At 34.4% G+C, this 20,337-nt stretch overlaps 2 protein-coding genes across 4 annotated transcripts in view; one reads left to right on the forward strand and one right to left on the reverse strand.

Moving 5' to 3' along the window:
• Positions 1–400: 400 nt before the first annotated feature.
• LOC123247086 (putative ferric-chelate reductase 1) overlaps positions 401–20,337 on the forward strand; it is a 47,262-nt gene continuing 27,325 nt past the window's right edge. For all 3 annotated transcript variants that reach the window (XM_044675885.1, XM_044675884.1, XR_006506136.1), the window contains exons 1-10: positions 401–504; positions 1,960–2,061; positions 4,993–5,134; positions 11,672–11,788; positions 13,576–13,688; positions 14,764–14,847; positions 15,438–15,535; positions 18,236–18,294; positions 19,595–19,732; positions 19,833–19,858. In XM_044675885.1, coding sequence (XP_044531820.1) covers positions 406–504; positions 1,960–2,061; positions 4,993–5,134; positions 11,672–11,788; positions 13,576–13,688; positions 14,764–14,847; positions 15,438–15,535; positions 18,236–18,294; positions 19,595–19,732; positions 19,833–19,858 — 978 coding nt within the window. In that variant the 5' untranslated portion in view covers positions 401–405. The remainder of the gene's footprint in view (positions 505–1,959; positions 2,062–4,992; positions 5,135–11,671; positions 11,789–13,575; positions 13,689–14,763; positions 14,848–15,437; positions 15,536–18,235; positions 18,295–19,594; positions 19,733–19,832; positions 19,859–20,337) is intronic.
• LOC123244636 (60S ribosomal protein L6-like) lies at positions 5,509–7,880 on the reverse strand. Its single transcript, XM_044673159.1, has 2 exons — positions 7,798–7,880; positions 5,509–6,350 (listed from the first exon to the last, which is right to left on the reverse strand). Exons 1-2 carry the CDS (start codon positions 7,878–7,880, stop codon positions 5,558–5,560), a joined length of 876 nt encoding a protein of 291 aa, XP_044529094.1. The 3' UTR covers positions 5,509–5,557.

Consider the following 20,337-nt stretch of genomic DNA (forward strand, 5'->3'; position numbering starts at 1 on the left):
AATATGACTTTGGACACCTCCTAGCTGTGTGACCCTGAGCAAGTCACTTAATCCCCATTGTCTAGGCCCTTCTGCTCTTCTGCCTTGGAACCAATACACAGTATTAATTCTAAGGTGGAAGATAAGTGAGTTTAAAAAAAGAAAGAAACATCATTTGTTCAAGGCAACCTTAACCACAGTGTTCTTATATACTTCTAAATCCCAAAGTGAGATCTAAGCATGTATTTGTAGGGCATTTTTCAGTTTTAATTACTCCATATTTTTATTTAGTTTGACTTGGAAAATAATTTTCTTGCATTTTGCTTACAGACTTTGCAATCAATGAATGCCAGTGACTGTGGTAAAAGCAAGTTTTGTTTCAGAAGTCCAGTGAAATGTGATCCAATAGACACAAATTGTTTGTTCATGTCTCTTGAGTTTCTGGGTAATCAAAGTTTCAGATGTGAAATGAGTGGTCTTTCTGAAGGCTATATCTCAATTGGGTTTTCCAGTGATACTTTAATGGTAAGTCACATGCCTCACCTAGAAAGACAAGGATGAAATTTTCAGACAAAAAGTTGGAATCTGACACCAAGCTAGGTGGAAGTTACTAGGCTTTGAAATTCCTTTGAAACTTAGACGTGACCAAGCAAGATAATAACTGACATTTATATAGCACTTTCAAACTTACAAAACACTTTCTGTGCATGATTTCATTTGGGCCTCATGAGAAAACTAAAGATCAGGGAAGTTATTTGTTGTCACACATTTAATAATTGTGAGAAGTAGGATTTGTAGACAGGTCTTCGTTATCCTAGGTCCAAAACTGTATCCACTAATGCATAGAAAATATTTTAATGTTTTTTTTAATTTTATACTCTTCTGAAAGGAAGGTATTAATTGGTTTTGATCAGAAGCTCTTAACCTGAGATCTATTGGTCTACCCCACCCCCTACTATTACAGGTAGATTTCAGGAGATCCACGAATTTGAATACATAAAAATAAAACTTTATTTCAATATATTTGTTTTCCTTTGTGATCCTATATACTTTTATTTTCTATGATTAAAAACATTATTTTGAAAAATAGTCCATAGCCTTTGCCAAAGGGTTCTATGATATAAAATAGATTAAGAACTCTTAGTTTAGAGAGTTTGTTTGATATTGATTATTCATAGTTTATTCTGAAACATTCTCTTTATACCTTAAGAATCAAGGCTTCATATCCTTTACTGCCCATTAGAGTTGGTTAAAGAGCTACAACAGAGAAAGAAAAGGGAAAGAGGAAAGGTAGGGAATAGGGGAATATAAATGTTAAGGCAGGGGTTAGTCCTAAGCAAAACAAATTCCAAAAATGGAACTCTTTTTTAGGAAAGATGCCTATCAGTAGAGAAATAGCTAAACAAGTTATTATGAATAGATGTAATGTGATACTATTGTGCTGTAAGAAATTATGAAGAGTGTGATTTCAGAGAAACCTAGAAAAACATATAAACTGATGCAGAGGGAAGAGAATAAAATCAAGAAAATAATTTATAAAATAATGACATTATCATGAAGACAAAACAATTTTGGGAACTCTAACAAGCATAATTACCAACCAGGATTCAAGAGTATTCATGATTAAATAGGCAACATACTCTGTGATAGAGAGATGAAGGACCCCAAGTGTAGAATGAGACTTTTTTTTTCCAATATGGCCAATGCAGAGATTTGTTTTTTTAATATAGTTTTGTTTTTATTTCTTTTTCAGTTTGATGAGGAGGGAGTTGAGATTGAAGGGATAGATTATAAATTACCTGATATAAATGCTTGTTTTATGGGATTCCCTTTTATAGGCCAATTTAATGTATAGATCTATAGTTACATTAAGCCATATCTAGTGTCTTTCATTCAACTGGCCATTCATTGTTAGTATTTAGATTTTATATTCTGTGCATCATTAAATTTGTGAGTGTTTATATCACTTTTCTTTTTTAGGGGAATGATGATGTTTATATATGCTTGCTGAATGACAATGGAGAAGTGGGAGTACAGTATGGCTACAATACTGGCCGAAGACCTCCAACTATTAACCCCCTGGTAACCTTGTTACTCTAATCTTCTTAAATCTTCCTATACTTGTTACAGAAAGGATGCATCTTTGTAGTGCCTGTTAAAAATATTTGGTGAAAGTCATTCCTTCTTTTATTCCCTCAAATAAAAAAATAAAATGAGACTACAATTCTTTGCATAAATAAGAAAAATTTAAATGTTAGGTACATTTTCTTTTAGTCATAAATATCAACCAAATCTGTCTCAATCAAATTACCTTTGATTTGAATAATAGGAATGAATTTGGAGATCAAATGCTGGTCACTACACAAAGTGCTTTGTAACCCTTAAAGAAATATATAAATGTTAGATGTTAGTCATATTTATATAGTACTTTAAATGCTATCTCATTTGATCTTCACTACAGCTCTGTGAGCTTAAGTATTGTTATTACCCCCATCTTACAAATAAGTTATTTAAGTGAGAAAAATTAGGTGATTTGCCCTGGGTCATAATGAGAGGTGCTATTATTGTCCCCATTTTGCAGACCAGGAAACTGAAGGTAAGAGAATTTAAGTGGCTGGTCCAGGGTTACACCCATAGTTGCATTTTCTAGAGATTTGCTCCTCTGGAGTATAGTTCATGTTTCCTCAAACCTGTCAGGAGGTTGTCTACCCCACACATGTGAAGACTTCTCTGGGTGGAATGGGCAGATGAGAAAAATTTGTTCCAATGGTCACAAAAGCAGCTGAAGAAGACACTGGAGTGCTTAGAGCTCGGTCAGACATCACAGATACCAAGGGCATCCACTGCATCCGAGGCTGTTACCTGTCATCCTGACTTTTGTCCTGCTATTAGATTTCAATGACTCTGGAAGAGAGAATGAGACCAGTGACTTTGTTCAACTTTACCACTCTTATATCCATTTAACATGTGGAACAAGACATCACCTTGGTCCTCTTCAAAAGGAAGGATAAACAACATAGACTTCCCTGAAAACAGTTCTGTGAAGCAAGTGGCGACATATTACAATTTTGTAGATCAGTAAACAGTCTCAGAAAGATTGTTACTGACACTTAGTAAGTAATGAATCTGAGATTAGAATTCAAGGCTATCCATTCTAAAATGCTTCTGTATGTTGCACACACTGTGTGTTATATGGATGATATTAGAAATTAGGTATTGTTATATTAGTGTAGAGATAAGAAGTGAAGAAGCTGGCTTGAGAAAGAATTGGAGTTTGAAGCAGAGCTGAGAGAGTGTTAATTTCAAACGTTGACATTTATAATGGTTTTTCTATGACACTTACTCTTTCCGGGTGTTGCAGTGGCAGTTGGTCTCTGGCAGTTGTCAGTCACTCACAGAGATTCAATCTCCTATCTGAGTTAGAAGGAAAGGAAGGAAAGACCTAAAGGAGCTTAGCGTTTTTCTTTACCAACTTGGGAAATGTTAGCAACTATCTATTGTTGTTTTTATAGATTGTTTTAACTCTGAGAAAACCAAAGAAAGACTTGGTCTTTGGTTTGGACTTGATTCTTATTGAGACTCAACCAGCTAGCCTTTGTCATTTTTATTATGTGAAGGCAAAGTTAAGAATTATAAGGATAATAGTAGTAGTTTATTTAGAATAGTAAAAATTTGTAAAAATACTCAGATCAGAAAAGATTAGTGTAGCCTGTGAAAACAGGAGAAGCCATTCCTTGCAGAACCAGGGAGTTTTATTTGAGTGGAGTTAGAATCTCTTAAAATTAGAAATCCTTTTTATCCTTCTATATTTCAATAAATATTTTATTTTTCATAACAAGAGTCTCTTTAGCGTCCTTGCACCTGGCCCTGAAGAGAAGACTGAAGATACTTTGCAAGCAGAGTATCAAAAATCAGTTTATAATCAATACTCAATTCTTTACCTATTATTTTTGTAATCAACTCATTGTCATTTATTTTTGGTTTGCCTTTTATTTTTACAGTTTGTATATGTATATATGTATATATAAACATACATATTCACACAATGTAAATTATTATTAATCTGTAGGTTAAAAGCTATGAAGATTTTCATTATATTGATTATAGATTTAGTGTTAGAAGAGAGCTCAGAGGCTATTTAGTCCAACCGTCATCATTTTACAGATGAGGAGACTAAGTCTTTGAGAAGTTATATGATTTGCTCAGGGTCATACATAACTATCAGAAGTGGAATTTTAACTCTAGACTCTGACCACAAAAATGGTGCTGATTAATTTATACTTATCCAGGTCTGCTGTAATTACAAGTCCATTATATACTCATGGAATAGAGCAGAACAAAATTATGTCATCCAACAAAGAAATAATTCTAATAACTTGCTTATGTAGTGTTGAAAGATTTATAAAGTGTTGAAAGTAAATCTGTAAAATCCTAACCTCATGAGATGATCCTAAAACAGAATTAAATAGCTATGAACAAGGTGTATCAGTTTAAACACTATGCTTTTGAAAAGTTGTATGTAAACTGACTTTGCTATATGAAACACATTTTAAGTGAAAAAAAAAACACATTTAAACTTAATTGGGATAGCTTCTAGCTATGGTTTTGTCACTCATCTACCTGGATATGCTGGACAAACCAGTTATGCTCCTTGGTCTTCCTTTTCCACATCCAGAAAAATGAAACTGTCCTGCCTTTCTGGCCTATGAGATATCATATGGTAGCTCTGCATTTTGTAGACGAAAAAGAAAAATATAAATATTGTTGTTTTGTTGGCCAGACTAAGAAGAAATATATAAATATATGGTGGGATTATCTACTTTGTAAATCAGGATATATTTGCTTAAAATGAGATATTCTTCTAATGCAAAAAAAAGATAATTTTTTATCATGTTTTCACCAGATATTATCACCATGGCAAAACTTAAAAAAAAAATCTTGTATTTCAGAGAGTTTTCTAGTGGAAGTAAAGCATCCAGTAATTACAGTAATCATCTGTCTGCCTTGTTATAGGGTGAAGTGAGAGATATAGAGACATCTTTCACCAATGGGGTCATCAAATGCCGTTTCATCACCAGCAATCCCATATCAATTGGACAAAGTAATTCTGATTACCTCTATTATATTTTTCTGGCTTTGGGACCATCTCAGAATGGTGAGTAACATTCATACAGATTTCAATAAGCTTCTGTGGAATATACCACCAAACTTCTCTTATAGGGATGATGGTGAGATATAGCATTCCCATTGTAGATACAGGAATAGAGAAATGATCCTTTTGCAAGCCTTATAATAATCCTTTTAAGTATTCTGCTCTTTATTCTTCTCTTATTTAATCACTTTTTAGGTTTATTACTTTATTTTTCATATTTTAGTGTATGTTTAACATAGAAAAGTTCTTAAGTTATTTTACCTAACAGCCAAATGGTCTATGTTTTTTCACAGCTTTAGAAAGATCTCAGAGTCCAGAGGGATGGAGAATTTTTTAATTTGGGGGAGGATTTTTTTTTAAGAATTATTAAGAATGACTTTTTTTTAGCTATTCCAAATATTTTAATAAGAGTTCTTTGCAAGGCATTTAAAACACCAGTTTGTGAGGGAAAACTCCATTGGAGAGAGAGAATACAGAACGCAGGTAGCCCCAGAGCTGAGGAATTTTCTTGATCTTGGGCAGGATCTGAGAATCCATGGCTTTCTGATCAGCCGTATGCTGCTCTGTGATCTCATATTTCTCTTTTTCAGTGTCAAAAATCTCTCCTTCTTGGTATTTAGGTTTATGCAGCCTCTTCTTCTTGAAGTAAGCATCAGTAAGATGATTTGGAATTTTTACACCAGAAAGGTTAACCTTGGTAGAGGTGGCAATGACAAATTTCTGATGGGTCCTTCGCAGAGGAACCCGGTTGATGGTCAAAGGTCCTGTGACCAGTAGCAAGCCACTTGCCAACTGCTTCAGGAAAACCACTCGCTTGCCCCTGTGGCGGCCAGTGAGCATGATCAGAACTGTTCCTGGGGTAATGCTAGACCGGAGTCTCCTCACATGCTGGCTGAAGGGCTTTTTCCTGTGACTTAGCAGCTTTCTAGGCACATCCTCAGTAGGATAATACCTAGGCATTTTCCGAATCTTTACCACACGGGTTCCTCCATTCTTATCACCACCAACTGGCTTTGAGATAGTAGCAGGCACCTTCTCTTTCTTTTTCCTTTCAATCCTGGTTTTTGGTGCAGCATATTTCCTCTTGTACATAGCTTGCTGGGAATACATGGCAGACCTTGAGTACCTGCCAATCCCTTGAGCCAGAACTGGGTTCCGGCTGCAATGCTTTTGAGGCTTTTTCACCACCTTTTCAGCCACATCTTCCTTTTTGTTCTTCCTTAAGAATGACTTTTATTAGTGACACCATTCCTGTACTTGTCATTTTCATAGACACACTAGATATATACTTCAGTGATAAATGGGAGAAATGCAAAAAGGAAAAATCATTTTAACCAACCTTCCCATTTCTCCCACCTTTTTGAGAAGTTGTAAGCATGCATTAAGAATCAATAAATTGGTGCAATGATTATCACATTGTGTTCCATGAAACCCACTGGTTCTGCAGTACTGACTCAAGGGCTCCACAAATAAGTAAAGAAGTATAACAGACCACAGAGTTTTCCACTATATCTATGTCAGAAGTAAACATTGTTGTTGAAATGATATAGGGAGAACAGTTAAAACCATGCTATTGAAAAACTGAATTTTCATTTTATAAGCAATCATTGAATTATGCCCAACAAGTAACTCACTATCAGTTTCCTATAAGATGTGTGTACTAGGGAACTACTTGATGGAATCTTATATTAAAATATCTCTTTGTGGTGTACATCAGACTGGGAAAAACATTAGGCTCAAAAAAGAAAGGGTTTGATTTGCCATTCACTGCAGAATGCTGTCAAATAGTATTCTCAGTCTAAAATCTAAAGTCCAACATGGGTTACTAAATAAAACTGGGAATTTTCAAAGTTAAATTCCAGTAGGTCTGTAAACTTGAATGGGGACAAAATTATGTCTTTATTTTTATTTATTTATTATTTATTTATTTGTTATTTACATATAATATAGATTTATTAGAGGTTGTTTGTTAACCTCTAATCAATATTTAATGTTTCCCTCAATTATTTATTTTTTAAATTACTCTGAGTTCTCCAAAGCTTTCGTCAAGCTACCAAAGGAGTCTTTGACATACAAAAAGTTAAGACTCTCTTATCTAGTCCAACCCATAACTGATCAAGAATTCCTTTTACAATATTCCCAGCAAGTAGTTCTCCAACTTATGCTTGACAACCTCCTATGAGAGGAAATCCATTGCCTCCAGAAGCAGCCCATTTCTCTTTGGAAAAGTTCTAATTGTTAGGAAGTGCTTTTTTCTCCCCTTAAACCTAAATCTTTCTCTCTCACTTCCAGACATTGCTTCTAGTTCTGTCCTACGTCAAGCCATTCAAAATAAGTCTAATCTTTCAAATAATTCCTGCAGGTAACATATTCTCTAATTCTTCTTTTCAGGCTAAACACTGCCCAGTTTCTTCACATGATGATTGTCATTACGTTCTCTGGTCTTTCATCATCCTGGTCACCCTTTTCTATTATTATTCCATTAGAATGTGAGCTTCCTGAGAGAAACGACGCATCTTACTTTTCTATTTGTATTCCTGATGCTTTCTCTATGAGAAATGTAAAAAATCACATTGATTCCAGAAAATCAACTCTGCACGTATGGGTTGAGGAAGACATGGCTAGACAATAGTTCCCATGAAAACGATTGAGGTTTTTTTGTTGACTTGAAACCATTGTTGACATAAGAGCCGTAGTGTGACATATTAGTGGAAACAGTTACTGCTTCCTTAGACTGCAATTGCGTCATTTCTCCCTTCTAAATTTCATCATTCTAGCCTGTCCAAATTTAAGAGAGAGAGATGGTCATTGTTATCATTAGCATTTAGTGCAGTAAGACTTGCAAAGCATTTAACATGTGTCATCTCATTTGAGCTTCATAATGACTCTATGAGTGTTATAATCCCCATTTTGCAGATGACAATTTGCCTATAGTCACATAACTCATGTCTAAAATGGGATTCAGACTCAATTCTCAAAGTCCATCACTCTGTCCATTATTCCGCTTCTGTTGTCCAACATGTTAGCTTTCTCCCTCCCAGTCTCAGATTTTCTACAAAGAAGACATAAGTAGCAACTATGTCTTTAGGTGAAACATAAAAATATTATAAATTTGAAGTTATATAAGTATGTTTGGATACCTTCTTTAGAACTTATTTTATCACTCAGGTATATTAGATGATCTAACATTTTCCTCTACTCTTCAAACAATGCATGTTTGTTATTGTCTGATTAGCATATGAAATATGAAATTACATGCTATTAATAAATATCTCTTCATGGCAAGGGGTTTAATTCTAATATTCATAATAATTTTTACAAGATGATATGGAAGATACCATTCTTTGGACTTTAAAAATTGTTGGACTTTTTACTGCTTGTGTAAATTATTCATGTGACTGTTTGACATAAGTTAATAGGTGTTTGCCAGAACTCGCCTCCTTAGAGAAATGCTTTATGGGGGCCCAGCTTTATGGGGATCAGGAGAGGTTCTATTAAATATACTGAGAGGGGGCAGCTAGATGGCTCAGTGGATTGAGAGCCAGGCCTAGAAATGAGAGGTCTTGGGTTCAAATATGGCCTCCGATAACTTCTTGGCTGTGTGACCCTGAGCAGGTCACTTAACCTCATTGCCTAGCCCTTACCACTCTTCTGCCTTGTATCCAATATACAGTATTGATTCTAAGATGGAAGATAAGTTTTTTTAATAAAGTAAATAAATATACTGATGAGCAAATGTTTCCTCCCGATCCAAAAGTAAGTTTTTAAAGACAAAAAACAAAAACTTTTTTTGGTCTGAATCTATGGTCTCATTTGTAAAAGCAGCATCCAGTCTGGAAATATCCTCTATTGATGTAGCTTACCAGCTCTTTTATAAATTAAGATCTTGGAGAGTTGTTCTGGGGACACCGAGAAGTTCAGATTTATATATAGTTGCATAACTTATAGTTGTCAGTTGGAAAACTTGAACCCAAGTTTTATTAATTCCAAGACTCTATTTGCTATACTATGTTGCCTCTTTTCTTTCTTTATTTTTTGGTAAGAGCAGCTTGGAGAGCTTATTGTCAAGGTATATCGGAAATAGCGCCAAATTCAAAGCCAGAAAAACTGATTTCAAATTTCAACACTGTCACTTATTCCCCAGGTGATCTTGAGAAGGTCATTCATCTTGCTGGTCTAAATTTTCTCAAAGTAAAAACTAAGGTTGACTAGACTTTGGGTTCTTTTTTTTACTTTATTTTTTCTCCAATTACATGTAAAAACACTTACCAACATTTTAAAAAGAATTTTAAGTCTTGAATTCTCTCCCTCCCCCCTCCCCAATGAGATGGTAAGCAATCTGATATAGATTATATATGTGCAGTCATGTAAAGCATTTTTCCATATTAACATTTTTGTGTAAGGAAACTTGAACAAAAATTTTAAGAAAGAAAATGAAAAAAAGTTTACTTTGTTTAGATTCAGATTCCATAAGCTCTTTCTCTGGAAGCAGATGGCCTTTTTTTTTTATCATGAATCCTTTGGGATTATTTTAGATCATGGTATTACTGAGAATACCTAAGTCATTCATAGTTGTTCATCATACAGTATTGATTAGAACTTGGGTTATTACTCTTTCTTTGTGTCATGGACCTAGTGATGATCAGGAAAATGTTTAACTTGCTCTCTGCGGCCGGGCGGAGGGTGGGGTGGGGAATATATAGATATATGACACACTTTTAAGTTAAAAAAAAATACAGAAGGCTAATAGGAGAACTCAAGTGGATGGATGTAGTTTACACTTAGAGAACTGCCTAAATACCCAGCCATGGCCTCCAGTTATTCTAGACTCCTGTTAGTGAGAGTAAAGCAGAATCACTTTCTCTCACCCGGCCAGTTGTGCAAAATGCCTTGGAGACAATGTTATATAAAATAAGTATCTCTATTCAAAGAGAGAGTACAAACTGAGGATCAAAACAAGGTATCCCTGACTCTAAGGGATCTAGCTATCCAACTCACCAACATCTTCGCCTCTCGCAAGAGGGAGTCTTCTGGTCTTCAAGCTAACTTACCAGCTCCCTATTTCTACCTAGGTTCCCCAAAAGAGCTGGCTAAGCTGCCTATCTATGACCCTCAGTCTTTGGTTTGGTTGAATTCAAAAGCTGTCTTCAAAACTTGTTATGATTGCTCTCAAAATGGCTAAGTCCACCCCCAGTGGGTCTGACCCCTGAGGTAAACCCTCAAAGCAAACTGAAAGGATTTTAGACAAAACCTTCTAGAAAGTTAATAAAACACAGCAGGAATAGTCAGATCCTTTGCTAGATGTTCTCCAGTCAAACAGAGAACCTCCAAAGATGATTTTAGGGTTTTCCCTTCTCCACAGACAGGGTAAGGTAGCCAAGCTCCAAAGAACAAGCCTTTCCTTTTCTCTTCAGTACAGGAAGAGTGACTCACTCCCACAGGAAGTCACTAACTCTAACAGTTTTCCCTTCCAAACTGCTCCTCCTCTGCCCCTTGCCTACTAAAATCCTTCCTCTAGAGTTCCTAGCATGTGCCTTAAAGACAACCTTTCACTTCTCTTAAATCTTATACTTATCTCTATCCTTTTCCCATTACAAGTTTAACCTGCATTATTATTAAAATTTTCTCCTTCCCTTTCCCAAATCTAGGTAATCAATAAAGCAAGTACTGATTAGTACTATCTGCTGGTTTCCAAGATATAAATATACTAAGAAATTTAATAATTGGAAATTGGAAAGAGCTGGCCTCAGCACATTTCTGCATAGACCACTTTGATTAGTCTAGGGAAGGCTATGACTCTTTCTTAAAATAATGTTTATTAAATGCATAAAATAAAATTCATAGGATTACAGCAAAGGAAACTAATTATATTGAAATAAAGACTAATTCTTTTCCCATCCAAGTTTATAGACCCCCTGAAATCTATCAGTAGAGTCTAGTATCAGAGTCCTTGGAATGGAAGACTTTTTTTTTTTTAAGCCTTACTTTCTGTCTTAGACTCTGTTCCAGGGCAGAAGAACAATAAGGGCTAGACAACTGGGGTTAAGTGACTTGCCCAGGATCACACAGCTAGAAAGTGTCTAAGGCCAAATTTGAACCTAAGACATCCTGTCTCCAGGATACTTAGCTGCTCCTGTGAAAGGCTCTTTAAGGTCCCTTCCCACTCTGAAAACCTATGATCCTAATGTCATCTACAAACTACAGCAAACCTAAAACTTTAGATAAAACATGTATGTGTATTTCATGCAATTTCCTGCAGTTCTTTGCATTAAGAAATAGATTTAAATAGAACTCTAACTCCAAATCCAGGAAAATACAACACATACCAGCCTATAAGGCCTTGAAACCATCTTTACACCAATGAAACATCAGTGCTCTAGATGAGTGGACATTCCTGAATATAATGCTGCACCTGTCTTGATGAAACCCATTCTCTTAAAACATAGATCAAAGATTTTCTGAATTGTCTGTCAGACCTTTATACACATACATACATTCACTTTTCTTCATACTGAATATTCTCAATATTAATATTTGCAGGAACTATCCGGAAACATACCACGACTCCTTTAGTAACAACTCAGAAAGAAGATATTTCCAAACCAATAGATGTAAGCGGAACCTTCTCATCTGTACCAATTATTATTAAATTTCATGGTATGTATATTTTTATAGGACTCTTCCTAATTAATGAATAAAGAAACAGGGTCACTAGGATTTTTTATTCCTAAACACTTTGAAACTGGTTCAGTTGAATTAAGTCAAAGCTTAAAGGATAAACTAAAGAGTATCTTAAAGTTGACATGGTTGGCCTGGAGTGCAAAGGGAAAAGGGAATGAGAATAATGGTTAGGTAGGCAGTGATATCTGGCTTATGGGTTTTGTTTTTTTTTCATTAGTCTACTTTCATTCATGTTTAGTAAGTTTCCACATAGTGGATGGAATAAATAAGAGACTGTTAGAAGAAAGCTGGTAATGGATGAAAAGAGCAACTTTGGAGTTAAGTAAGCCTGAGTTCATGTCTTACTTCTAAGACATACTGGATGTGTGACTGGGCAAGATATTTTATCTCTCAGGGCACATAGACTATCACTACCACAACACCCCACTCCCCACAAAAGCATTCTCGAAGACCATTATTTACAGACTACTTGCAGATTTATATTTGTTGAAGGAATTTCCTCACCCCGAGTTCTCTAAACCAATGATATAAAAAATTGGCAAGAAACAAAAGCAGAGGAGAATCTATCCTCTATCCATGTTATATTAACATATATACTAAATACTCAGAATAGAAAGATTTTTAACATTGTGGAAAGATGTTGATGTGTCTATTCTAATGTCTATCTTGATGAGAGTTCTTCTCTCTAGCCTTGAATTTTATTTGTTTAGTAGAAAACATAGATTTATTCAGTGATAATAAGAGTAGCTTATATTTAAATGACATTTTAAGTTTGCAATATACTATCTATGTATTTTTATATACAATATGTATATGTATAAATATATATAATAGATAGATAGATAGATAGATAGATAGTGTATACATATACATATGTTATCTCATTTGTTCCTAAAAATAACTCTGTAAGATAAGTATTATTATTATCAACCCATTTTAGAGATAAAGAGACAGGCTGAGAGAGGTTGTCCATTGCCCAGGTCATAACCACCTAAGGCAGGATATGGATCTCTAATTCTAGATCCATCTCTATCCACCATACCACCTAGCTGCCTCTAACAGAAGAGAAAGTTGAAATCATGCATTGTTTTGCAATGAAGAAAAGAGCAAATGATAGGGAGTTGTGTCAGGGAGACAACTCTGGAATTGTTATGTACAAGCTGGAATCGGTTTATGCTCTCTTTATAAGCGTGAGCCCTTTAAATTGCCATTCTTCCAGTGGCATAGCATAGCCATTAGGTTACAAGTCTTTTTTCCTTCTATATAGTTAAATTAATCGATGAGCATTTTATTGTGTGCCTACTATGTGCCAAAAACCACACTTGGTGCTAGACATACAAATCAATGAAACAGTCCCTATTTGAAAGGAATTTATATTCTAATAGTAGGCTATATTAAAGCATATTCCTTTATTATAGAAAAATGGGAGGGATATGGCACATCTCATGATTACAAGCATCAGAATAAAGTCATTAAAACCAGTATTTTTAGTTTATTAATCAGTTCTTTTATTTAATGTCATGATTATCCCAACTAAGTGATGGTTGAAATGCCTGTGGGAATCTGAAGAGAAAAAGGTCTTCAGTCCGATGGAGAAAAAGACATCAGTGTTCTCCAGGGAAGGGGTTCCATAAAAGTATAAACCAGACTGGAAACACTAAATGTCTAAATAGCAGCATAGCATGGCTATAAGAGAACTGATTAGAATATAGGTCCTATTTAGAAAAAAAAATTTATCATTTTTTCTGCCCTTTTAAAAACAGGTTCTATCATGCTTATCGCCTGGATGGTAATAGGAAATGTAGGCATGGTCTTTGCACGTTTCTGGAAAAATGTGATGGTAAAACAAGTTCTTGGCAAAGACCTCTGGTTTCAGGTTTGTGATTGAATGTGAATGTCGCATCTGAAAATGTATCTATTCTGAAATAATTTGTCATAATAATGAACCTATCCCATTAAAAAAAACAACTCTTACCTTCTGAGTTAGAATGGATACTAAGTATTGATTCCAAGGCAGAATAGTAGTAAGGGAGTAGGCAACTAGCCTAGCCACTAGCAAGTGGCTTGCTCATGATCACAGAGCTAGGACGTATCTGAGGCCAGATTGTATTGTTTAGTTTTTGGGGGGTCGATTTTTAATTCCAATACTTAGTACAGTACCTGGCACGTGGCAAATACTTAATAAACTATTGTTGATGGACTGAAATCACAGGTCCAGTCCTTATCCTTATCCTAATCTAAGGGTTAAAGAAAGAAGGAAAACTTATTTTCAGGATAAGTGAATCGTCCCCCCCCCCCCATGGCAGCATACTATAAAGAAAAGAATTACTCTGAAGAAAGGAAATTTCAAGGGAGGAATTTAAAATATTAAAAACATTCAGATTTCTGCTTGGACACTATACTGTTTAGTTAAATAAAATAAACACATTTGCCAAAGTATTCTATTAATGGGAAATCTGTTAACTAGTACTTCTACAAATTTATTGAATAATGAAAATTAACATTAACCATGAAGTCTAGTAAGAAAGATGATAAAATTTTATGGGAATATCTTTCAACTATTGTTAAATATCTGTGCCTCTCCAGTTTAAAAAATGAGAAGATGATGCTTTTTGTCCAACTCTTCGTGACTCCCATTTGTAGTTTTTCTTGGCAAAAATTGGAATGGTTTGCCATTTCTATCTCCAGCTCATTTTTTCAGATGAGAATACTGAGGCAAAGAGCTAAGTGCCTTGCCCAGGTCACACAGCTAGTTAGTGTTTGAAGTCAGATTTGAACTCAGATTTGAATCTAATTCCAGATCTGGCCCTCTATTCATTGGACCACCTAAATGCCCAGGATTCTTTTACCAAATAAATAAAACGATCAGTGCTCATCTATTCATATCATGCTTTTAGTTGTAACTGAAATGTCAGTTAAATCTTCTAAAGCTTGATGTAATTTTTCTTTAGGCCCACAGATCTCTGATGACACTGACAGTGGTATGTGTCATGATTGCCTTTATACTGCCCTTTATACATGTCAAAGGATGGAGTGTAAGTTTATCTTCTGTTTTTATTGAGTAGCTATTAATTTTGTAGTGTTGAGTCAAACTCTAAGTATTTTCTGATAATTTACACCTGGATTCCTTGATGAATGTGAGATTATATTTATATCATAGAAAGGACATGAGTCACTTGTACTAAGTGCCTTCTAATAAATATTATTTCTACTTCCAACTCCAACTGCAATTCCAAGTTCTTTTTAAGAAGGAGATCCAGATATTTATAATAATGGATAGATACACACTTTAGGCTAAAGTGTACGTTTCTCACATTTCATTCTTTTCTTACCAAAGTATGTACATTAAAATTATTACCATTACTTGCAAACTACTTTCATAATTTTAGTAAGTGGAATTAGACTACTCTAGCATTTGGACAAAATAATATGCTTATACAGACAATAACAGATATGGACTCTAAGTGGTAGTGCCAGTTCCTTCCTTTTGTATGTGTATAGGTAAAGTCAAATTAAAGCATTAAGATTACAACTCCTTCTAATAAGTGATTTCACATATATATGCATACATATATATATACACACATATATGCATATACATATATGCAATTTATTTCCTCTGCAGGGCAATTGGCCGCATCCTATTTTGGGTTGTGTTGTGATGGTTCTGGCTCTCCTTCAACCAGTGATTGCTCTCTTTCGACCTTCACCTCAACATAAAAGGTGAATACCCTTTAAAATTAGGTAATTCAAATTAATTCAAATCAAATTAATCCATTACTAACCAGTGGCACAGTTCTGGATACCTTTGAAATCACTAATATCAATTATAAGGCTAAGAGCCAAGAGTATTGTGAATATTACAAATAACAATAAACCTAGGATGATTGGGTACAGTGGAGCAGATTGGGAAATTTTGAAATCAAATAACTTGCTTTTGGAATTTTATATAACCTAATATAATCATAAAACATATAAAAGTTAGAAAGTATTTAAGGTATCTAGACTGAGCTGAACCTAAGTAAAATTCCTTTCTATAATATCTCTGAAAAGTTTTCATTGAGCCATTTCTTGGACTCTTTTAAAGCGAGAAATCATATTTAGGCAGCCTATTCTACTTTTAGATATGTCCAATTGTTAGGATTTTTAAAAATTGAGCCTAAGTCTGCCTCTCAAACTTCTACCTATTATTACTGCTAGTTCTGCTCTTTAGGGTCAAACCAAACCATTCCACATGAGGTTCCTTCAAATACTCAAAATGGCTTATTTAATTTTCCCTTTTTAAAGTTTTCTTTTCTAATACATCCTTTAATTAATCTCATTTGAATTAGATTCTAGTACTTTTTGAAATCCTGGTCACTTTTTTCTTAATATATTTCAGTTTGTCAGTATCCTGCCTAAAATATTATTTCCAACTCCCTAAAATACAGGATTCCAGATATCATTGATAAAGGTATAGTAGAATTCACACACTAGAACTTCTCTTGTTTTGGTCACAATTACTATTTTCCAAGATCTCATCTCCTAATCATGTGGACCTGCTAATGCAGTCTAAGCTTAAACAATAGTGTTTTTTGGCTAACAACCTTTATCTATGTAATTTATTTTTTTAAGTTAAGTGTAAGAATTTATTAAATTTATTCTTATCCATGTCACCACTTCAGATTTAAGCTCATTATTCTAGTCTCTAGAGATATTTTTGGATTCTGCTTCTGTCATCCAACATCTATCAATAAATAAATAACATTTATTAAATGCCTACTATGTGCCAGGCACTGTGGTAAGTGCTCTGGATACAAAAAACAAACAAACAAAAAAAAAGACAGTCCCTTTTCTCAAGGAGTTTACAATCTAATGAGAAAGACAACTCACGAATAAATAAACAAATAAATAAACAAACAAATAAATGAATGAATGAATGAATGAACAAATAAATAAATAAATGAATGAATGAATGGATAAATATATATGTGTGTGTGTGTGTGTGTGTGTGTGTGTATACCCACACACAAAGCAAAGTATATACAGGATAAAAAGCACTGGAGCTGAGGCTAGGTTAGGAAAGGTTTTATATGGAAGGTGGGATTTTAGTTGGTACTTAAAGGGAGCCAAGGATATTATTAGTCAGAATGGAGGAATTATTATTCCCAATTTTGTCTTTGCTTAAGGCATCAATTAAAATATTGAACAGTGGCCAAGAAGGGAGTCTATACACTCTACTAGATACTTTCCCCTAAATTAGTATTAATCTGTCAGTCGGCCCTCTAATGTCCATGATCCTCTTTTTCCATATTGATAAAGGGGGGATAATAATGTATGTAGTACCTACATCACAGGGCTATCATGAACTTCAAATAAGATCATGTAGATAAAATGCTTCACAAATTTATTTAAAACACTAGAAAGATTTGCCTTCTGTGGAGAGCAAAACAAAGCTTGATGACATCAAGCTTATGACAAATCAGACCGTTACCCACCCCTGCCATACCATATCACACCACAGACCATATCCTCCACCATGCTATGCCATACTATACAAAATCCAACCACCATACTGACCATGCAAAGCAAACTATGTACTCTGCCCCCTCACCCCTGACTGCACTGCTTTTAATTCCACTGCTTCCTCAACTTTCTTCTTGTCTTCATTTATTTTTTTTCAGTCCTTTCAAACTTTTCATTTCTTCCAAGATATCACTCAAGTGTTTTTCCTTGTCTTTTTTCTTTTAAACCCTTACCTTCTGCCTTAGAATCAATTCTATGCATTGGTTCCAAGACAGAAGAGGGCTAGGCAATAGGGGTTAAGTGACTTGCCCAGGGCCGCACAGCTAGGAAGTCTTTGAGGCCAGACTTAAACCTAGCACCTCCTATCTCTAGGCCTGGCTCTCAATCCATTGAGCTACCCAGTTGCCCCCTTTTTCATTGTCTTCTACCAAGGAAAGAAACTTCCCATTAATCTGTGTCTGCCTCCAACAGAAAGAGGGACGTAGCACAAACTCTTCTACTCAAAAACACAATCTTCTACCTTTATTTCCATTTCTCTCTCATTTGTTTCTACTCCCATGTTAATTTTTTCTCTACCTACCTAAGTCTTAGGTCCTTCCAGTAACACTTACAGGCATTCCTTAGTTCCTTTGGGCTAAAGGACTTGAGTATTTAATATCCAAGTCATACCAATCCCCAAACTCCTTTGATTGAAGTTATAAAAATGAAGATGTCCATGCAGGAAAAAAAAAAAGGAGCAATAAAATGCAAAGTCCAAACTTAGTTCTGTACTTTTTTGTCGTCTGTATCTGAGGCTATTGCCCTAGATAATTTTACTGACTTTGTATATCTCATGTCAAAATAAATTCAGAATTTTTAAAATAAAAATGCTATTAGAAGTAAAATGTGAATCTTACATTAGTTTTGTTGTTTCTATAGGAGAATTATCTTTAATTGGTTCCATGCCGTAACTGCTTTTGCATTAAGGATTTTATCAGGTATCTATTTCAACTACTTTGTATGTATAATCTTTTTTAATCCCTGGATATTCTATAAGTATTAACCTGACATTATTTTTGATGTGCATATATCAAATTATGATGTCATTACATAAGTTCTCATTTAAGTGTCATTGGAAAAGTTTCAGCTTCCAGGTTACAGATACACAAATTTTTTTACAAAGCATGGTATAAATTTTTTTTTATCCAGTCCCCCCAATTAGCAAATAAATTCTTTGCAGTCTTTTTATTAACTAGCACAAGAGAAAAAATATTGCTTGTGCTTGAATAGCTGTTTCAATGCCAGTGGTTTGATACTTTCCAACTTGCCTCTTCAATAAGCATTGGACCAGTTAAGAAAACAAAGGAAGGAACTTCTTTTGACCTCCAAAGGAAGAAATATGATATGTTTTAAATCCAGACCTGATTTTAAAGGTATTTGTTTTAATATGAAAAGACTATAAACACTGAAGGAAAAAATAGATATTTTAATATTAAGATAACTAAAAGGGACAAAGGAATCTTAATTTCCAATTTATAGAAGCTTAGAAAATTCTGTTTGTTATCATTTTTTTTGTATAGAAGTTGTCCTCTCAAAGAGAGGGATCTAGTTTTTCCTATTTACTTTTATACTATCTTTAAAAATTGAAGGATAAAGAATACTTCTATCTTTTTCGCTCAACAGATGGAAAAGGAAGAAAAGACTTAGAAATTTTTTTATTCCAATATCTATTTCTTCACAGCAGGTAGATTAACTTACATTTAATCCATATTAATTCATATGGATTAACAAACTTATGAAATGTCAGATTCTACACAGGTAGTCTTACTGCAAAGACAATAATGGTTAGCCTTTATAAAATAGCTAACATTTATATACTACTTTGAGGTTTTCAAAGCACTTCACAAATTTAATCTGTTTTTATCCTCATAACAACCCTGGGAGGTAGGTGCTATTATATAACCATTTTACAGATTAAGAAATTGAGGCAAAGAGAGATTAAATATATTGCTCAGAATTCCAGTTTAAAAGTATTTACAGTCATATTGGCAATCAGGTGTTCCATACACAATCCACTGTACCACTTAGCTGTCCCACATTCAAAGAGTGAAAAATAAAAAATAAAAAGGTTGTTTAACACACCTATTAGTTTCTATGTTTGATATTATGGAACTAAACAAACAACAACAACAACAACAAAAACACCACCCCATAAAACAATCCTGCCTGAATAATTTTGTGTGAAATAAAAAAAAAGACAATTATTTATCTTGGCCAAATATTTCCCTTCCTTTTTAGATGTTGCTCTGTTGCTGGGCTTCAAGATCATTGATAAATCTCCCGATATATGGATGGAAAAAGTGATGGGAGGCTTAGTCGGCTGGGGACTATTAAGAGATGTGATATTTCATGCAAATGCTTATTTTTTGAGGAAAGGTAAGAATCAGCTTCAGTCACTGGAGAGATAACAAAATTACCTTTCTTGACATAGTCATTCCTCTTTACTCTTACTAATTTGAATGATTCTATTTTTCAGATGGTGATGAAAATCCAAAAAGAAAGGTAAAGTCTTTGCTTTCATAGAAACTTTCTAACTAAAGCATAAAAGGTCCTCTGGGGCTATCTAGTCCAACTTCAAAATATCTGATCAATAAAAATATCCTAGCTCCAGTAATTAGAAATTTATGTTATTTGGATAATGCAATAATTTACTATTTGGTTGCCAGTGTGATAGAGAATAGAATTAAGAAAAGAAGCCATTCAGAATTTAATTATAGAGGGAAATGAAGTGGCATAGCGAATAGAGTGCCAAGCCTGCAACTGGGAGGACCTGAGTTCAAACTTAGCTTTAGAAATGCTAGCTGTGTGACCCTGGGCAAATCATTTATCCCCAATTGCCTAGTCCTTGCCTCTCTTCTGTTTTAGAATTGATACTAAGACAGGAGGTGAGGGAGAAAGAAAGAAAGAAAGAAAGAAAGAAAGAAAGAAAGAAAGAAAGAAAGAAAGAAAGAAAGAAAGAAAGAAAGAAAGAAAGAAAGAAA

This window comes from Gracilinanus agilis, chromosome 4, assembly GCF_016433145.1.
Source record: "Gracilinanus agilis isolate LMUSP501 chromosome 4, AgileGrace, whole genome shotgun sequence".
Classification (NCBI taxonomy): domain Eukaryota; kingdom Metazoa; phylum Chordata; class Mammalia; order Didelphimorphia; family Didelphidae; genus Gracilinanus; species Gracilinanus agilis.